The 20,277-nt window shown below is 39.5% G+C and overlaps 1 protein-coding gene across 1 annotated transcript; it reads left to right on the forward strand.

The window, feature by feature from the left end:
- The first annotated feature begins 945 nt into the window (after positions 1 to 945).
- mmp14a (matrix metallopeptidase 14a (membrane-inserted)) lies at positions 946 to 18,835 on the forward strand. The gene is made up of 10 exons (XM_044183411.1): positions 946 to 1,400; positions 10,641 to 10,789; positions 10,996 to 11,118; positions 11,925 to 12,232; positions 12,320 to 12,481; positions 12,920 to 13,059; positions 14,097 to 14,235; positions 14,421 to 14,571; positions 15,919 to 16,034; positions 16,512 to 18,835. The coding sequence occupies exons 1-10, from the start codon at positions 1,317 to 1,319 to the stop codon at positions 16,829 to 16,831; spliced, it is 1,692 nt and encodes a 563-aa protein (XP_044039346.1). The 5' UTR covers positions 946 to 1,316; the 3' UTR covers positions 16,832 to 18,835.
- Positions 18,836 to 20,277: the final 1,442 nt, after the last annotated feature.

Consider the following 20,277-nt stretch of genomic DNA (forward strand, 5'->3'; position numbering starts at 1 on the left):
GGTGGCAGTGGCGGTTAGCACAAATATCCAACATCACTTTTAATTCATAAAAATGTGGTATGGACCTCCATGGCGCCTTAAAAAGACTAACGGAACTAAGTACATTCACTCGAGTACTGTGCTTATTTGTTTTAAGTACAGCATTTTCATTTCATGCCTCTTTATACTTCTGCTCCACTACATTTCAGCATTGGAAGAAAAAGTATTCAGATCCTTTACTTAAAGGTGTGTTTTAGGACATAAAAGTGGTGGAAAGTAATTATGCACATTCACTCAAGTATTTTACTTAAGTGCATTTTTGAGCTACTTGTAATTTACTTGAGTATTTCCATTGTATGCTACTTTATACTTCTACTCCACTATTCAGAGGCAATTATTGTACTTTTTACTCCACTACATTTGTTTAGACGGAAGTTACTAGTTACTTTGTAGATTCAGATCAATAATACAAAATATAATCAACAAATAAATGATGATAAATTATCATAGGTTAAGAGAATATAAGACTTTATTGATCCGCAGTATATAAACGAATTAAAATTAGCCCCATCTTTACCATCTGAAACATTAAAGTGAAAATAAACACATTAATGCATCAATAATTATAATCCAATAATATAATATGTGTTATTCTGAAATGGGCCATTCCGCATAATGAGTACTTTTATGTTTGGTACTTTAGGTAGGTATATTTTGATGCTAATACTTTTGTACTTTTGTACTAAAATTTTGAATGCAGGGCTTTTACTCGTAACTGAGTATTTCTACACTGTGGTATTGCTACTTTTACTTAAGTAAAATATCTGAGTACTTCTTCCTCCACTGCTAATATTTGTCTCTGTATCATTAATCGGTGCATTGATAAACCCGGTCAGCTGTCAACCATGAAAAAAATTATGTCTGCACATCTGGAGGAGGACCCAGAGGAAAATCCATATCTCTCTCCCTCTCTCTCTTTCTGCCCACGTCCACACACGCTACAGACAACTCTGCCAGAGGAAAGAAACCCAAACTATGAAGCTTTAGTTGACACCAGCTGAGCATTTGTCACAGCCATCCGATGGTTTTAGCGTTTTGTTCGGTGTTTTCAACTCAGCTCTGACTTTAAAGGAGTCGCTTTTGTGCAGAAAAGCTGTCTGGTGCGCTCATTGTGTCCATGCGGATACGAGAAAAGGTTTTCTGCCACGTTTTAAAAGCAACGGAGTAGCATTGATAGATTTTGTTTTGATTTTTTTCGCCGTTGGTTGTCAGGACGGCGGGACTTGTGTAGAAAGTTAGTTTCCTGAACTTTTTTGGGGCAGTTTGCAGATAGAAGAATGCTGCCCCAGCTTCTCACCCTGGCCTGTGGTCTCTGCTGCTTTGGTTTTACCTCAGTCACTGCAAATGTACTAAAAGCCGAGGTAAGTCTAATGAAAAAACACATTTCATTCACTTTAAACAATGCAAACTGATATACAGGGATTTGTGCATATTTAATGTGTGTAATACAAGTGTATGTGTAATGTGTAAACAACTTGAATTTTCCAATGTTTCAAATGTTTTTTAGTGGTTTCACAATTACAGTTTTCTACAATATTCCTTAAGCATATATTTACAGTGTTCTGCAGCAGAAAGCCTAAATGTTACAGTAATATTGTACAGTAATATATATTATTGTATCACTACAGGGGTAGTTTTATTGATATCTGTAGTGTCTTTCTAATGTTTGATAGGTTTTCTCTAATCTTGTAACAGCAACGGAGGGTGTGTTTACATTCCCTTCATGTTAATTCTCCCTCCCCAAACACTCGTGACCTTTGTCTTTCTGTGCTAAGAACTGTTTAAAAGAGTCCATCTGAGTAGAAACTGTAACAAGAGATGAAACTTCATCCAGAGAAAAAATGCCATGAGTCTAAACTCTCGTGGCTTGTGAAGGAGGAGGGGGAGATCCAGCCAGGCAGGGGCAGTGCACAGTTTAGAAACCTCAGCTGAGCTGCTTTGTTCTGGTGGTACGGGGGAGGGGGTTAATGGTTTTCATCTGCCTGTGTAAACTGCACAGGCAACAGGCCGGGAAGCTGGTCTGCATTCACAACAAGCTGGACACGAGGCACTCCATCTGGGAGACTTCAGGCCTCAGGCTGTGAGACTCCGGGCCTGGAGACACTAAAGTGCACAACAAATTCAGTTTCAGGTCCCGTGCAGCTTTGTAAATGATTGGGTACGAGCACCCTGGGCGACTCTGGTCTCAGCCCATTTTACATTTGCTCTGTATGTAGCTCCAGTGGTCATACTTGTTTGTAAAAAATAAAAGGTGCTTGATGTGAGCATTTACAGCACCACATTCAGTCATACTGCCAGGAACTGCAGATATAAGGTGTTTCTATTCAAAAGACAGGATGCACCACTAACAGCCAGATGTCAGGAAATTGATTCCCAGAGCGGAAAGTCCATTGGCTATAACTGTTGAGCAAAAAAAGCAGCGTTACTTAAGATATACAAGAGTCTGTGCTGTAGTTCTGGGAGGACAGGATGCATGAAGGAGTGAAGGAGGACCTTAGTCACTGACCACAAGTCGCTGGCGTGTGAGTCAAGCCAGACATGGTGGATAACTCAGAGAGTCAGACAGTTTATAAGACGCCGCAGGCAGCTGCCCTCTTGTGGCGAACACACCGACACAGTGATGAATGTCTGTAAACAAAGTGAGAAAACATGGCTGTTTACAGCAGTATCACCTGTAGCAGCTGTAGGAAAACACCTCTAATATGAATCACTTCAGTGCTAAAATAATAATAACGCACAGTGCAGGATTTAATGTGAGACGCATTAGATGAAGAGTGAATGTCTCGTCTGCTGATACAGGCTGTGTTTTGCACAGTGCTGAGATGCTGTCAGACATAGCAGTCAGTCCTGATGCAGAAAGAGGATAAGAGTTGATTATGGGTTCAGGATTACATCACCTGAGAGCTGTATATGAACCCTGTGATCAAAAGATAGACTTGTCTGTTTGTGGAGAAAGCAGACTAAACTGGAACAGCAAAGACAGGAGAAACAAAGACGAAATAACGACGGAGTGACGTAAATGTTTAATTAAAGTCAATGAAGCTCCTTATAGGGGGGTTTGGAGGGTTGAAAAAGTAGAAGTCAGACAGGGAAATTCGAGTTTAGAGGAATTTTGTGGTTTATTAGTGTTGCCCAACATCTGAACATCCCTCTCTGACTTCACTCTGACAAACTAATCCAACTTAATCCATGCTGAGTGAAAAGAGAAGCTCCACCAGTAGAGAAATAAGACTTCCACTATTCTCTGAAAATGTAGCTGCTTCTGGTGAAGTCGACCTTTGCAGCTTCCGGCATCTGTTTTCATTCTTTGTTTTTGCCTTGTCTAGCCTTTCTTTACGGAAATAAAAAGCTTAGTGGGACCTTGTGAGCAAAGTAAGCGGGCAGCAATGAAAACAACAAGGTCTAAAACGGGATCTCCATATCTGGCTGAAAAAATGCAGGAGATTTCCCATTGCCATGTGGAGACACATGTCTGGTGATCCCTGCAGAGGGTTACAGATCTGGTCAAAACACATCTGGTTTCAATTCTTTTTATCTCGACTGGAGTGACTGTTGATGTAGCATCAAAAGAAAAGGCCTTGCTCAAGACCTGGTGCACGCTGCTCTGACAGGCAGCAGTTGTCACTTAAGAGATGTCAAAATAATCAGCTGGATCGGCCTTAATGAGAAACTGATGGACTTCAAGGGAGAAAGGGAGCTTATATCTTTGCCCTACACCCAAGAAAACGGTTCACCTTGTTAACACAGAGGACATCAAAGAGAGAAAGTTTCAACCATGACGTTTGTTTTGAAGATAGATCTATGACCATGATTTTGATTGAAAATTCAAAATTTGCATTCTTGCTGTTTTTAATCTCAGGTGCTCAGCTGGTTAGGTTTGACTGAAGTTGAAGGCCAGATGCCCTGAACCAAAATTTAGCTTAAAGACTAGGCCAACCACCTGGTAGAAGTGGAGACCTGTAGGGCTCTTTGAAAGACTACAGGCAGTGGTGGAAAGTAACATTTAAAGTACATTTACTCAAATACTGTACTTGAGTATTTTCATTTGTATGCGACTTTACACTTCTACTCCACTACATTTCAGAGGGAAATATTTTTTACTTTTTACTCCACCACAGTTACCTGTTACTTTGTAGATTAAGATTTTACATACAAAATAAAGGATTACTGTAGTAATAAAATATGGTGCATTATTATAATCTACCCAACAGTATTGTTTGTTATATACAAAATAACTGTTGTTAGACCAGGTAGCCTATTATTCAATTTACAAGATCACCTTCATAACAAAATTCTCAACTCAAGGTCTACTTACTAGCTTTTTTCTGGAACCTTTATCTGCATCTCACGGTTTTCATCAGAGGTTGCTCAGTTGTCATGGAGACGGCTCAGTTTTCATCACATGACCTAAGTTGTAGTTATTGGTGTTGCTCCAACTCGGACAACTCATTATGCAGAATGGATCTTTACAAAGCAGGATATACCAGCCAAACTGAGTTATCACAACTTGGCAACACAATCATTGTCCCTATTTATAGCCTAATCTATAATCTTAATAATTAACAAATGAACTAATAAGTATTAATAAAGTTTAAGTATACCTTATTAGAAAGCAGTACCCATCATCTTAATGTTGTAACAGGTCTAGGTGGAGTATGTAAAATATTAAAGTAACTAGTAACTAAAGCTATTAAATGTAATGCAGCAACAATTACAACATTTACCTTTGAGTAGAAGTATAAAGAAGCATAAAAAAGAAATACTCAGGTAAAGTACAAGTACCTCAAAATTGTGCTTAAGTGCAGTACTTGAGCAAACATACTTATACATTCCACCTCTGGTTATTTGTATATAATTATTGCCATACAAGCAGTGTCTTATGGTGCAATAAACCCTGTTGTAAATGTATTTATCACTCCAGCATTATTGCCACCATATAAAATCTGTATGACTGTACCAGATACTGTTTGCTTGCATTGGTTAAATACAGTTCTGCTAAAGCAAAATAAAACCATCCAGTGATTTTATTTGACCTGTTTGACCCAGTAGAAATGTAAATGCAGAAAAACTATCGTGCAGAGCTGGTGTGAGTTAGTGCTAACTGAGTCAGAGAGGCCAAGAAATGAAGGCAATGTGAGATTCAGCCACTCATGAGCCGAATTCTCAGTTTTTTCCGTTGGCTCCCAACGAGAGGAACAACTGACTCAGTCCCTCAAATTTAAATTGAGCCTAACCCCTCTCTCTCTCCTCACTTTTTTTTTTACTGCTCTCTTCCTTCTAATGTCTTTACCTCTCCTTCGCTAATGTAACTCTGCACTTTAGATCATCTTCTTCTATCCTTTACACTCGGGTCTGTCCATTTTCTTTGCTCTGTCCTAGTGAGATTTAAGTATCCAACTAATTTGTCTAGCTGGAGAAAAACAGATTCACAATAAAAAAACAGTGGAGGTTTATAGAGGCAACTTGAAAACAAATAGTGTTGTGACACATGGCAGCATTTCTATACACAAAAAGACGGCCTTTGGCATTGTTTAACAGACACGTCACTGCACTACTAAGTGTATAAATGTTTAAATATGCACAATAAACATAAACCCAACTCTGTACACAAACTCACATCCTTATCCCTATTTAATTTCTCATTTCTTTCAGTAAGTATTGCATAAATATAGACAAATATCCACATGATAGATGTTCAGATGCAATGACAGTTTCACTTCCTCTGAAAACATCGTCATCCTTTAGTTTTCTTCCACCACAGCTATAAATACACATGGGATTCTTCTTTTCATTTTGTTTATAACTCTTGTAGGAACTTGGCTTTTTTTAATAGTGCATCCAGAAAACAAATCCCAACTCTCAAGACAATGTGAGTAAGAGTGTGTGACAATAGGTGGCACCCACATGTCCTGTGATGGGTGACATCACATACATGCTGCCTGGCATCGTGGTCACATTTTTTCTTTGTTGGTACTTGCTGCATTGAGTGATTTTGTGTTGTGAAATACCAACTGGGCAACTTCGCCGGAGCCATGAAAGCTCCAGATTTAATGTGTATCGATTTGTTTGTGCTAATTTAATTGAAAATTTGCATCCAAATTAAAAAAGTCCTGCAGTATTAGCTGATTTTGAGGCCGTAGCTTGATTTTGTGCTCGTATATTCTTGTATCAGTGAGTTTCACATGTCGTAAGTACAGGGAAACTTAAGGTGCTCTGGACGATTAAAAAAAACTGGTCACAGGAAAGAAAATGTTCTTTAGGCACTCTTAGACACAGCAAGGAGAAATTATATTAAAAGCCTTTTTTTTAGTTGATCATATTGGTTTAAAACGCCAACCAGTTTTGACCACACAGGCAGATATATTTAAAACAGACTTAGGGCCACTGGGTGCTATTCCAGCTGTAGAAAGATTATACAGATTGCATAGTGGAGGGTCAATGGGGGGCCGGCAGCTCATTGTTGCCCCAGGGCTCCCTAGCAAGTTAATACAGCCCTGGTGAAGTTTAGTCACAAGATTTTGATTTTGCTGCTCTGATCATGAGAAGATGATTGCAGGTATCCATACACAGTGGTGCTTTGGAGGTAGCATACCATACCAACCTCAGTTTATAGATATTTAAAGTGTTTTTTTTTTTTTAATCGATTGATCACTTGATGTATACAATGTCAGAAAATGGTGAAAAACGCCTATGAAAATTTCCCCAAAGCCCAAAGTGACATATTCAGATTGTCTATTATGTCCAGAACCCAAAGATATTCAGTTTACTACAATGAAGACAAGAGAAAAGCAGGATATCCTCACATTTAAGAAGCGGGAACAATTGAATGTTTGCCTTTCTTGCTTAAAAAATGACTTAAATGATTATAGATTATCAAAATCTATCCAATTGATTCATTTTCAGCTCTACATAAGATAGTAAGGTCACAGTAGGGTCACATAATCCATGTACATCCATACATCACACAGCTCCACCGAAACCACCTCTTCTTCCACCAACTTTACATCATGCTAGTTGTGTTTCACTGTCTGTGTATTATACATTTAGTCCTCACGTCACTGCACACACACACACTGCACAGACCCAGGGGTGTGTTTACCAGACCAGCAGCCAGACCTTTGACCACACATGGCTGTGTAGCGAGCTTACCTAGCTACCCCGAGGCCAACAATACCAGCCATGTACAAGTCTCAATAAATAGAAGCTTTGATGGTGGCTGCTGGGAGTTCCAGGGAGGAGGGGTGCATGCTGGGATACCTGGCGTCCCAACCGGAGGTGGTGGTGGTGGTGTGTGGAGTAGTTTGGGACTAGAGGAGAGAAGTGGAGGTCTATACGGTGTGGGGGAGACTTTTTAGGGGAGTGTTTTTATAGAAGCAGACGCGTCACCACACTGGAGCCACAGGACACACTAGCAGCAGTCAGCGGCGAGGTAGAGAAAGTAAATTTGGTTGGTGTTAGAGGCAGATTGACTAAAGAGAGAGTCAGGGGATAAATTTGATTAACTAGATGCTTAAATAATCCAGAGAAATCTTGAAGAAATTGTGGGGAGGAGGGTGCAGAGATGGAGAGAAGGGGCATAAGTTGCCTCTCTGCAGGTCGTCATAAGTGAACCTTGTTCTCTGGCCTCTCTGCCCACCACACGACTAACAGTAGCTGTGTGTGCCCAGGCAGTGTAAGGCCAGGTAGTCACACACACACACACACACACCCTGCTTTTCCCTCCACTTGTAGGAGGAAGGCTTGAAGAGAAAAACAGCACTAATGGTGGAATAAGAGAGATATATGAGGTTTAGATGACGCTAACGAAGGAATTCAGGGTAATTCCACCCACTTAATCTGTGGTGGAGATGAAGATGTGCGTTAACTCTCTGTGTGCAGATACATAAGTGGAAACACACAGTTCAAGATGCATTTAAGCCTCTACAACTCCAACAAAGGGAACCAGGAGATGAGATATCATTCTGTCTGTTAAATATGAAGCTATAGCCCAATGCCTGTTAGCTTAGCACAAAGACTGGAAACAGGGAAAAACAGCTAGCCTGGCTCTGTCCAGTGGTAAAAATATATGCCTACAAGCACCTCTAAAGCTGATTATTATTATTATATTATTAGCATTAGAGTCTTTCACACCTAAACTCCCCTGTAAAACCACAATGTGTCATTTTTACACTTTGGTTTCTGTACAAATTAAATAAACAGATATAACGTGTTGATTAGTGAGATTTAAAGCAAGACTGTAACTTTTGAAATAGAATATAACACAATTACCCCCTTATGAATGAAACAGAATTCATCACCAATATAACATACCCTTCAACTCAATATGTTCAGGGGTTTTGCTGCAACAGCCTTACTTGGTCTGGTTTGCCCAGTAGCTTATGATGGCTAATGTTAACAAACTTTGCATAAATGTTGTTTCATAATGGATATTACTACATTAGTTCACTGACTTGATGACTCTTCTCTACTTGTGCTACTGTTAGTATTTACTATTATCCCTTATTTGTCTTTTGGCCACAATGGCTGCTGTTCATCACTTTAAAAGGTGCTGGTAGGCAGATTTCTATCTTTGGGCAGGGCAGGGCCAGGACTGTTTCCAGTCTTTATGCAAAGCTAACCGTGTCCTAGCTCCAGATTCATATTTAATGGACAGGCATCACAATGGTATCAATCTTCTCATCTGCTGTGACTCTCTGCAAGAAGGCGAATGAAAGCGTATTTCCCAAAATGTTGAACTATTCCTTTAAGAGAGTCTTAGACCACCATCAGCAGGTGGTGGAAAGAAAAGGATGGCCTTTCATGTGTAAAGATAAATAGTGGTGGTTTTGGTTGACATTAAGGCAGACAGAGAGAGAGGAGGAGGACAGACAGACAGTGACAGGGAGATCTTAAACGCAACCTTTGAGGAACCCAAATGTTGCTGAAAATGTTACTTTTTTCCAGCGTTATGGCCGCCAGTTGTCTTTGGCTGCAATAGTCTAGACAGAGTTCTGGGTCGTCGTGACTAAAATGACATCAGTGTTTTCAGAGTGTGTGTTTTATTTGGCTTTCAGTTCCTCTCTCATCCCTCCTTATGACCCCACAACAAAGTTTTCCGTAACAAGTTCAGCATAAATCAAGGGGGCATGTGAGGATTTGGTATTGGTTTTTAAGAGTTCGTAAACGGGGTAATGTCACAGTCGCATGAAGAAAGGACAATAAATTTAACATGCTGAGTTACCTCTGTGTGTGTTGGCTGCTGTAGCGGATGGTATTTAGGTTAACAAGTCAGCTTGGCACACAAAAACCCCCACACACACCCTTTGCCTCCCTTATTCACCATGCAATCTGTGTGATACATCTGAGCTCAGAGAAGCGTGTCCAAACAAGCTCTAAAAGTTGACTGGAAGTAGAAAAACACCCACAGGTTCACACAAGTGGCCAATCCCTTATTTTTTTGTTGACTAAGAAGTTTTCTGAGATGTTTTCAGGTGATTTTTGTGTTGTTTCTGACATGTCAGCAGACTGAGTAACTCACAGAGAAAGTAAAACAGAAAGAAGTAGATGTTTATTATGTGTTGCAAAACTGCTGATTACTGCCTAGTATAAAATAAAAGCCTCATTTAGTAACAATATCATTGTATTTTAACAGATAAATGTCATATTTTTGTTAGCATGTTGTATTTTATGCAAATATAGAGTCCTATACCAAACACTCTATACTCAGTGTAGCAGCCTAGATAAAGTAGGTTTTTAGGGTTTAGTTGTCCCAAGATTTAAATTTTCCTGTTTGGATTTTGAGATGAGAAAGACTGCATGTAATCATTTGCAGTGGTGTTTTTTCTGCATAAATGAAGTCTCTTATCTGCCTGATTAGCTATTTTATTTTTTAGCTATATTTTCTTGATCAATATATTGTTTGTTAGGTCTCTATAATGACAAAAAATAGCAAAAAATTACAATTTCTATGATTCAGAATCATGTTATATATTGTAAATTCGTATTTTATATGTTTTTTCTAAAAACAGAATAATGATATTTGTTCATGTACAAAGTAAATACTGCAATATTACATCAGGTGCTCATTCATCACTTGGTTGTTCTCTGGAGAATGTAATGAATGCATGAATATCTCTGTGTGTAATTTGTAGTTTAAAAATCTTAGTTATTCAGACTTAGTAGAATATATTTATTATTTGCTTTGATGCATTTTATGCTCACCATGCATGGTCAACTAGTTGGTCTGGAAGGCTTATTTTGGGAAAAACAAGGCGTAAGTTTTTCCCTCGGAAACTTTTTCGTGATGGAGTGAAACTTTAAGTGAGAGCATTTCGACTGTATCACGCTAAAACACTCAAACTAACATAGTTGAATGTTTTTGAGGTGTTTGTATAGCTTCTTGACAAGCTAGCCCACCCGTTCACAGGTAGAGGAAGCTGTGTCCACCTGTAAAGATGACGTGATCATCTTCATGACATTTAATTTTTAGTTAATTATACCTTACGGAGCGATCTGTTTAGCTTTGTCCAACAGAAAAGGAAATAATTGTTCAAACAAACAAAGTTTTAATCAATATCCAAACAAATGCACATCATTTTCATTATTTCCTCTCTCTCTTGTAGGCTTGGCTGCAGCAGTATGGCTACCTGCCTCCAGGTGATGTCAGAGCCCAGGCCATCCGCTCACCAAAGTCCATTGAAACAGCGATATCAGCCATGCAGAGGTTTTATGGTTTGACTGTCACCGGCTCCATAGACTCCAACACAATACAGTGAGTCCTGATTGACAGCAAAGTTTATATAACGCACAACTTCAAACATTACTACAGTCCCAGATCCCAGATTATTTGATGACATGGGATTACAAGAGGAATTAAGAGAGTCTAAGAAAGCAAGGTCACTATTTCCAAAGAAAATGTGTCCTTCAGAGGAGTCAGAATATTTTACATAGTTGAGAATTTTATTTTGCTGTTGCCAGGGCGATGAGCCGGCCTCGGTGTGGTGTCCCAGACAAGTTCGGCCCGGCGCTGAAAAGCAACCTGAGGAGGAAGAGATACGCTGTGCAGGGTCTGAAGTGGGACACATCTGAGGTGACCTTCAGGTACACACCTACAATATTTTGGCTTTTACTACTAAAGTTTCACATGTGAATATGATTTATTATTAAAGTGATGAGACACACATATGTAATTCATCTTAAAATTATTTTCTTGATTGATCAAGATTGATCTATAAAATGTTACCATCACAATTTCCTAGACTCCAAGTTGAAATATTCATATTGCTTGTTTTGTCTGACCAACAGTCCAAAACCCAAAGGTGTTCAGTTTCTATGATAGAAGAAAACCAAAAAATATTCACATTTTAGAAGCAGGAACCACTGAATTTTAGCATTTTTGCTTAAAAAATTGATGATTAACATATTATCAAAGTTGTTGCCAATTAATTTTTCTGTCAATCGATTAATTGATTAATCGTTTTAGCTCTGATGAAATTAACCACTCTTTAAACTGACAGTCAAAATCCAAACTCAAAATATTACTTCAACAGTCCACAAAAGAATAAAAAAAATAAAAAAAAACAAAAAAAAGTGTACTTATTATTACCATATTATTATTACATAATAGTGGAGTGGTCTGCTTTATTCTACATTTATTCATGATACAGGCACTTTTTTCTGTACCGTTTTACACCAAATACAAGACTGCAGACTGCAGACTAATCTACAGCAGACGATCATGTTTGATATTTTGTGCTAAAGGCTTTTATTGTGAAGCACTAAGTTCTATGTAAATAAATCTTTACTTGCTCACTTAGTTCCTTACCTCTCTTTACTGTACTCTCTTAACTGAGTCGACTCCGTCCATCCCGGACCCTGAATCTCTGTCTCCCCATTTTTTAAAACAGCATACAGAACTACACCCCTAAGATCGGCGAACAAGCCACATATGAAGCCATCCGAAAAGCCTTCAAGGTGTGGGAGAGCGTGATCCCGCTCACCTTCAGAGAGATCCCCTACAGCCACATCAGAGACAAGGTCAACAAGTTTGCAGACATCATGCTCTCCTTTGCAGAGGGTTTCCATGGCGACAGCACGCCGTTTGACGGCGAGGGCGGCTTCCTGGCTCATGCTTACTTCCCCGGACACGGCATCGGGGGAGACACACACTTTGACCTCGCCGAGCCCTGGACCACCGGGAACAACGACCAGGGGGGTAAGAGAGAGAAGAGTAGACGGTGAAATTCTGTAGATCCTGGAAGAAACGGCAACGAAACTAAATTGTATCTTTCTCTCTCTGAAGGTAATGATGTTTTCCTGGTAGCTGTCCATGAGCTGGGTCATGCTCTGGGTCTGGAGCACTCCAACGATCCCTCTGCCATCATGGCCCCCTTCTACCAGTGGTTTGAAACCGAAAACTTCCAGCTCCCCGACGACGACCGCAGAGGCATCCAGGCAATCTACGGTGGGTTGTTCTCCGGGGGTGATGTTCCTCTTGTAACATCCACAACCTTTTACCTCCCACTGTTCCTCTCAAGGGACATTAGTACTATGTAGAACATTCACATACGGTCAGTACTATGAAATGTTACTAGAACATGTAATGCCCTGTCACTAAAATAATTCTGGTGCAATGCACGGCTGACAACTGAGACCTTAACAAGACATTGCTCACAATGACAATGCTAACATGCGGATGTTTCCCAGTTACAATTTTTAACATTTGTAACTGGGATATTTTCCCCATCTGGGATATTTTCCCCATCTTACTTTAGCATGTTAGCATGTGGTGGAGTGCTTTACAAGAGTCAACATAGTGTTGGTACATACAATGAATCTAGTTGGGCAGTCTTCCTCCAAATGAACCATTCCACTCTTCTCTCTCACAACATCTTTCCCACAGGAACCAAGTCTGGGGCTCCCCCTCCCCCCCCTCGACCCACGAAGCCGTCCAACCCCAAGAAGCCAGACCACGGCCCAGACATCTGTGAGGGACACTTTGACACCATCGCCATCCTCAGAGGGGAAAAGTTTGTATTTAAGGTACAGCAGACCCTTTTTCTCAAATATTCTCAGAGACCAAATTATAGGCCTTTCGCACAGCAGACATTTTGACTTCTCATAGCAGGAAAAGCACAGGTGTTACTTATATGATGATGATACAATGGCTCTGTTCTATGTGTCTAAGTGTCCCAGTAAACCATGACAGTGTGACAGTGAGCCTGCATGCACAATACCTGGGCCTTGAAACTGAAGCAGCTAAATGGAATTCAGCCATCATTCAGTATTTTATTCACACCTGTGCTTTTCCTACTGTGACGTGTCAAAATGTCTTCAGTGAAAAAGGCCTGTTGAGGCTCTCTAAGACATTTTTGTTTGTCTTGTGTAGCTCTTTAAACTCGACCTGCCCATTCTAATTGCACAATAAAGTGCTCCTTCAAAATAAAGTGAGGTTTTAACAAACAGTTATAACATTAACAATCTTTGGAATAACTACAACTGCTTAAATTTAACTACTTCCTTCATAAATACTGCAAGTTTTGGGCCAAATACAGCCTATTGCTTGGTTGCACAGTATATTAGCAGCTAGTGGTGTTTAGTTAACATGAGCCTGCAGATGAAAATTAACAAACCCTGCCATTTTCTGACATGTTTGCTGAATAATATGCATCGGGTCTACAACTAATGATTATTTTCATCATCAATTAATCTGTTGATTACTTTTTCGAGTAAACAATGAAAGGTTTAGAATGTAAAAGAAAATTGTTTAAAATGTGCGTCCCAATTTTCCAGAGCCGAATTTCATGTCTTCATATCTCCTGTTTTGTCCGGCCTATAGTCCAAAACCCAAAGATATTCAATTTACAAAAATAAAACAGAGAAAAGCAGCAAATCTGTACATTTACAAGCTGAAACCAGAGAACATTTGGCAATTTTCTTAGATTTTCAAGATTTCTTGCAATCAACTAATTGTTTCAGCACTAATATGCATTATTTTAAGCAAATTAAATAAAAATAGTCCCATCTTGCAATACATTCTACTGTAATTTTCATCTGTCTGTATGTGTGTGTGTTTGCAGGACAAGTGGTTCTGGCGTGTGCGTAACAACAAGGTGTTGCCAGGTTACCCGATGACCATCAGTCACTTCTGGAGGGGCCTGCCTTCAAACATCAACGCCGCCTACGAGAGGGATGATGGGAAATTTGTCTTCTTCAAGGGTAGGTTCCATCTAAGATTAGATTGAAACCAGGTTTGGGACGACTGTGTCATTGCCAGCTGCTCCAGTGATGAATTTCATGTGTTAACTATTATGACTGGTCTTCTTTTCTTTTGTCCTCTGATTGTTTCCCGTTTCTGTTTTCTGTCTTGTCATCTTTCTGTTTTTTTCCCCTCCCGTCTCCAGGTGACAGGTACTGGGTTTTCAGTGAGTCCAGCATGGACAAGGATTCCCCCAAGAGCCTGAAAGACCTGGGCACCGGTCTACCTAAAGACAAGATCGATGCTGCTCTCTTCTACACACCGACAGGACAGACGTACTTCTTCAGAGGCACTAAGTGAGTCCGTCCTCAATTGAGGGTTTACCACACATCTTTAAAGTATGGTGAACTTCTTGAATCTGTTAAGTCAATTTAGTTTATTTTTACCTGTGAAAACAATGTTTTTTCTGTTAGGCAGCTTAAAACAAGTTATTCTTCCAATTTGGTCCTCATTATAAAGGACCAATGACTGGGAGTACTTCTTCATCATCAATGTAATATTTTTACAGACATCTGACCCCAGTTTTTCTATGAAACATTGAGGGAGCATTCCTGCAGAATTCATGCAGAGATTGAAGCGCTTTCACTTTTGCCCAAACAAATGCTGTTCATATTTTTTGTAGGGTTGTAGTAACCTGTTATAACTTGTACTTTCTATAACACCATGCTTATCTGTGAACTTGTTATGAAGGTAGCATCCCACATTTCAGTCCTCTAACTCACACTTGGTCCCTCCTGTCTTTAATTCAGTTGCAAACTTACCGGAGAATCAATCCTAGCAGCATAGACTTTCTTCTTTTAATATATTCTTTTTCATTCATTCACTTTTATTTAGATAGTCAACAGCAGAGATGTAATAGAAAATAAAGGGAGAGAGAGGAGGGATGACATGCAGCAAAGGTCCCTGACTGAACTTGAACCAGGGACTTTACAATTACACAGTCAACATCATAAACTTCTAAACCACGAGACGCCCCAGCAGTATAGATTTTATTAAAGCCAAAATACTTAAATAGTAGAAATGCTGAGGTCATGAGCCAAATTACCTCAGCATTGTAGCCTACTCCTCATCTGTGCTTGAGGCTAGCAGCTCATGGCTACGTTAGACAATACTAGTATAACACACCTGAATCTCAAACCAAACTGTTGGTGGTCGAGTGGCATTGTGGGTAATGTAGGCAACAGGTCTTGACAAGAAAGAATGTGTGAAATAAAAACAACGATCTCTGCATCGATTTTGATCTTCTTCTTCTTCTTTTTTTTTACAATGTTATAAATAATAATAATAGTGCGATGCTAAATCGGTGGAGTACACTTTTAAAGCCTTATAGTGTATAAGGCTTTAAGGCCAGTAATATAATTTTGGTAGAGAAACAGAAAAGCCCACAATTTGATTTGATTTAAAAGATATAATATCAGCCTAAAAAACTACCATGTGTAATTTCTGTGTTATTGTAGAATATAAATGCCTCCTCAGGATGCTAAAACCCCCACATTCCCAAAATCGACACTGAGGACTTTAACCTTGGTGTTCCCCTACAACAGCCCTGCCTTGTACGAATTAATAACCCAAAGCTGTTTCTTTTAGGAAATAGTTTCTTATACTGTAGATCTTTAATAGTTCTGTCTTTGTGTCATTTGCAGGTACTACCGTTTCAACGAGCAGACTCGCACCGTGGACAGCGGTTATCCAAAGCCCATCAGCATGTGGAGCGGTGCACCGGATAACATCAAAGCTGCCATCATGAGTGAAGATGGATGTAAGTCTTCCACCTCATTAAACTGATCATGTGGACGTCTATATTTTAACATTTTGTGTTGTTTACAGTTAGAGCCGAAAAGATGTGTCGATTATTGTTGATGGACAGAACATTTTTGACAGTAGATTCATCATAATCAAGCAAAAGTGCCAAACATTTCTCAGTTCCAGCTTCTCAAATATTAGGATTTTCTGCTTTTTTGTGTCTAAACTGAATATCTTTGAGTTTTGCACTGTTGCAAGCATTTTCAAGGATATTGTGGTGGGCATTTTTCACATTTTCGGACCAAACAATTAACCAGTTAACTGAGAAAATCAATAATGAAAATAATCATTTGCAGCCCTTTTGCTGACATATATAGAGCAGTTCTAGTCCAAACATAAGCTGTGGTGTTGTGTTTTGAATAAAAGCAACCCTCAAAACTGGAAAAACTCATTAAACTAACTTCTAATCTCTTCATCTTTCCACTTTCCTCAGCTTACACTTATTTCTACAAAGCCAACAAGTACTGGAAGTTTAACAACCAGTACATGAAGGTGGAGTCCGGCTACCCCAAGTCCGTGCTCAGTGACTGGATGGGCTGCGAAGGCGAGGAGCCCAAGAAGGGTCGGGAAGAGGAGCTGATCATCATCGAGGTGGACGAGGCACAGAGCGGGGCAGGGCCGGCGGCCGTGGTGATCCCTCTCCTCCTACTGGTGCTGGTTGTGGTCACTCTGGGAGCGCTTTTGTTCTTCAGGAAGTACGGCACGCCTCGACGCCTCCTCTACTGCCAGAGATCCCTCCTGGACAAGGTGTAGACAGAGCGATGGGGTATTTGACAGACTGCCACAGAGGGACAGAAAGAGAGGGAGAGAGAACGAGGGCCGGGTGAGGATGGAAACTGAGAGGGGGAAGATATGGAAGAGGAGGAGGGAGCAACTGGAGAAAAGACAGAAGAAATGGGGGTTAGAAGGGGGACGTTGTGTTTTGGGTGGTTTGTATGCGCCACAAAAGAGAGAAAAAAAACGATAAAGGCCCTAGAAACTGAAATCAGGAAAATGTGTATTTGTATGTTAACTATTTACATGTACTGTTCTGTGTTCAGAGCTTAACAAAATACCCACGATCTCACATAAAGAAGGGAAATATACAAAGAGACTCGTGTTCATCAACGACTTCCCTCTCCTCTCTCACGTCCCAGGTATTAAAAAAAAACATCCCTCCTTCCTTTCTCTCCTTTAACTGGACGACTCCAGCTGAACTGCTGTCTGATTCATTTCTTTGGGTTTTACTCAGAAATTCATCATCTCTGTTAAGAGTTTTTGCTCTGAAATACATTTGCTGTCAAAAATCTGTTGGTTTTTTGGGAGCTTTACTCTGAAATTCATTCATTTCAACGTGACATTTTATGCTAATCCATTGTTTTGGCAAAGTTTTGATATTGGGCTATGCAGTATTTCCTGAATTTCTTTGATTTCACCTCTACCACTAAGTAGGGCTGGGTATCGAATCTCATACTTCTTTAGTACTGCCTGAACTGTGTCTACTGCACACAGTATTAAAAACTGGCAAACTGGCATTGAATGGTCAGATTTGTAACCTTGTTTCCTTATTGTTTGATCAAATTGTTCCAGATTTAAAACAAAATTTTGCCAATTTTAGACTATTTTATCGAGGCAAAGTTGTTGTACTGTTGCCTGTGTTTAGACAACATTAATGTTTGAGAACTTTGGCTTCTTGAAAAGAATGCTCATATTTGTCAAAGTAAGGTACTGAATTTTAAAGCGATACCTAGCCCTACTACTAAGACAATTCTCTCCCATCTGCTAAACAAAGCTGGCCAATGTTCAGTTTTACCTTCCTCATTTTTGAATGGATTTGATGGAGTATAATAGCACGTCCCTTATGCACAGTGTTAGTATCGATTGATGCAGACTTTTGAACATGCACAGATAAGATTTATGATTAGTATTTGTTTAACCAGGATTATGTCAACAAAAGTTAGACTTTACACGAGGCTGCTGGAGGCGATTTCCCCCTGATGGTCCAGCTGCAGCCCCGTCAGGACATCTGAAAACAAAGACGGTCCCTGTGGTACAAAAACTAGAATCCTTATTTATGGTTGCACGCTTAGACTTACAGGCAAAACTCTTCTTTCAGTGCAAGCAGTCAGACGGGAATAATATTGCTTAAAAAATGTGATGTTTTATCTCACAAATGACAGTTTTCAAACAATCTAGTACATTTGCTGTCGAATATGAGCAGAGCTGCTTGTCCAAAAGTGTCATTAAGCGGTACAGTTTCCAGCAATATGGTGCAATTCAATTATTATCGTTGTTATGGGGAATTGTTGTTATTATAAGTATGGTTATTGTTATTATTGTTCTCCTGGTAAAGTTATAATGACTTTTTTTGCTTTTGTACATTGTCATTGTCCTGCTGGACAGAGGCATAACATGACAATGATGGAAATGAATCCCAGTTTACACTCAGCATGTGATGAATTAGATCAGATCAGGGGGGTAAATGTGAGTTCAGGGAGTTTCTTTTTACTCAGAAAAACCTGAAATTACCCAAATGTTGGCACAGAATAACAAGCAATGCTATTTATGAACTTTGATGGTGCTCAGTGATTTTATTTCTTTTTTTTCACAAATCAAAATTGAAGGTGAATTAATTTCGTTAATAACAATGATAATGGTAATGATATTTATAATGATGATCATATCAATAAAATGGAATGAGATTTTTTTTTCCTGCCTGTTTTCACTTTTGTATTTCATTCGATAAAGTGAAATTAAACTATTTTCTACAAACAGTCATACATTTTTTCTATTCTTTCATAATCTCTTATCACTAATCACTATACACAAACGTTTACACTCACACCCCAAATCACAATATCAAATGCAACCTTCAGCCAAACACATTTGTGATACTGGATTTTGCTGATTTTTTTTCCCCAAAAATAAAAAAAGCATAGTATACAACGAATATTTACCAGATATTAAAGCGAAATGCAGCTCTAACACTCTATTAATCCATTCTTTTTTATTCTTAACTATTCTGAAGGCAATGCTGCTTTATTAAATCACTGTGGTCATATGAAGAACTCCCCTTTGAAGAAGAATCACTATGTGCTAACAAAGGCCTACTATCCTTGTTTCATAAAAACTCACTCATAAAACCCCAAAGCAAGCTAAAAGCACATCTGATTGCTTAATTCCTGAAAGTTTTACATTTTGGCGATGCGAGGTTTTAATTAAGGCAGGGTCACATACCCGGATTTAAGCCTCAATTTACCTCAGTTTTTACCTTTTCTTCCACACCATTTACATACATGAGCGGGGGACCTTTCAGTATAATGCAGTACACCACCACCACCCACTGCAACCTCAATGATAAACATAAAGGAGAATTATCATCTTTCTGACAAAAACTGAAAATGTAAAGGCTTTGTGAATGTTGAATTCATGACAGAGCTGTTGCATTGGCTTGTGTTAGATTGTTCAGGTATACCTAATAAAGTGGCCACTGAGAGTAGGTTGTAATCTTTATAATGCACTATTTTGGCAGTTAGTATGCAAAAGCTCATTTTGTGCTAAACAGGGCGTGATGCAAAGCTGATGTGTGTTCAGCTAAAGCTTTGGACCATATTTTATTTTGAAAACCTCACAATTTCACTACCATTTCTTACTGAAATGTTTAGTTGCTGGAGGCAAATGTGTTTAGAAAACATGGTTTGTTTGGTCATTCACAGTGATTCAGCCATTGTGCACCAGGTCAACGTCTGCAGAGCAACATCTGCAGTTTTTCCACTTTTGTTCTGGAGGATAATAATGTCCATCAACACTACACCTCCTAACCTCCAGACCAGGACAGACCCGGTCTTTATCTGCTGGAGGCCCACGAATGGAGCAGTCTTGATACAGTTACACCACACCACTGGTTGTTTTGGATGCGGAGCCAGAAGTCATGTCATGTGCCGAGGAACGAGTCGGAAAAAATGATGGAACGGTCACATTTTTCAGAGAAGCGCGTTCCAACTGAGCATCTGGTATTCTTGAAACATCTGAACCTCTCAGCCAAGCAGCCCGGCTCCATCCTGTATGTGTGTATACTGTGTGTGTGTGTGTGTGTGCGTGTGTGTGTGTGTGTGTGTGTGTGTGTTTAGGGATATGCAAAGAACAGTTTACACCCTAACTCTCTCGTCTTAAAATGAATTCTGAAAATGTGTGAAGAAAAACTGTGTGTGGAATAAAAA

Source organism: Siniperca chuatsi, linkage group LG22 (assembly GCF_020085105.1).
Source record: "Siniperca chuatsi isolate FFG_IHB_CAS linkage group LG22, ASM2008510v1, whole genome shotgun sequence".
Taxonomy (NCBI): domain Eukaryota; kingdom Metazoa; phylum Chordata; class Actinopteri; order Centrarchiformes; family Sinipercidae; genus Siniperca; species Siniperca chuatsi.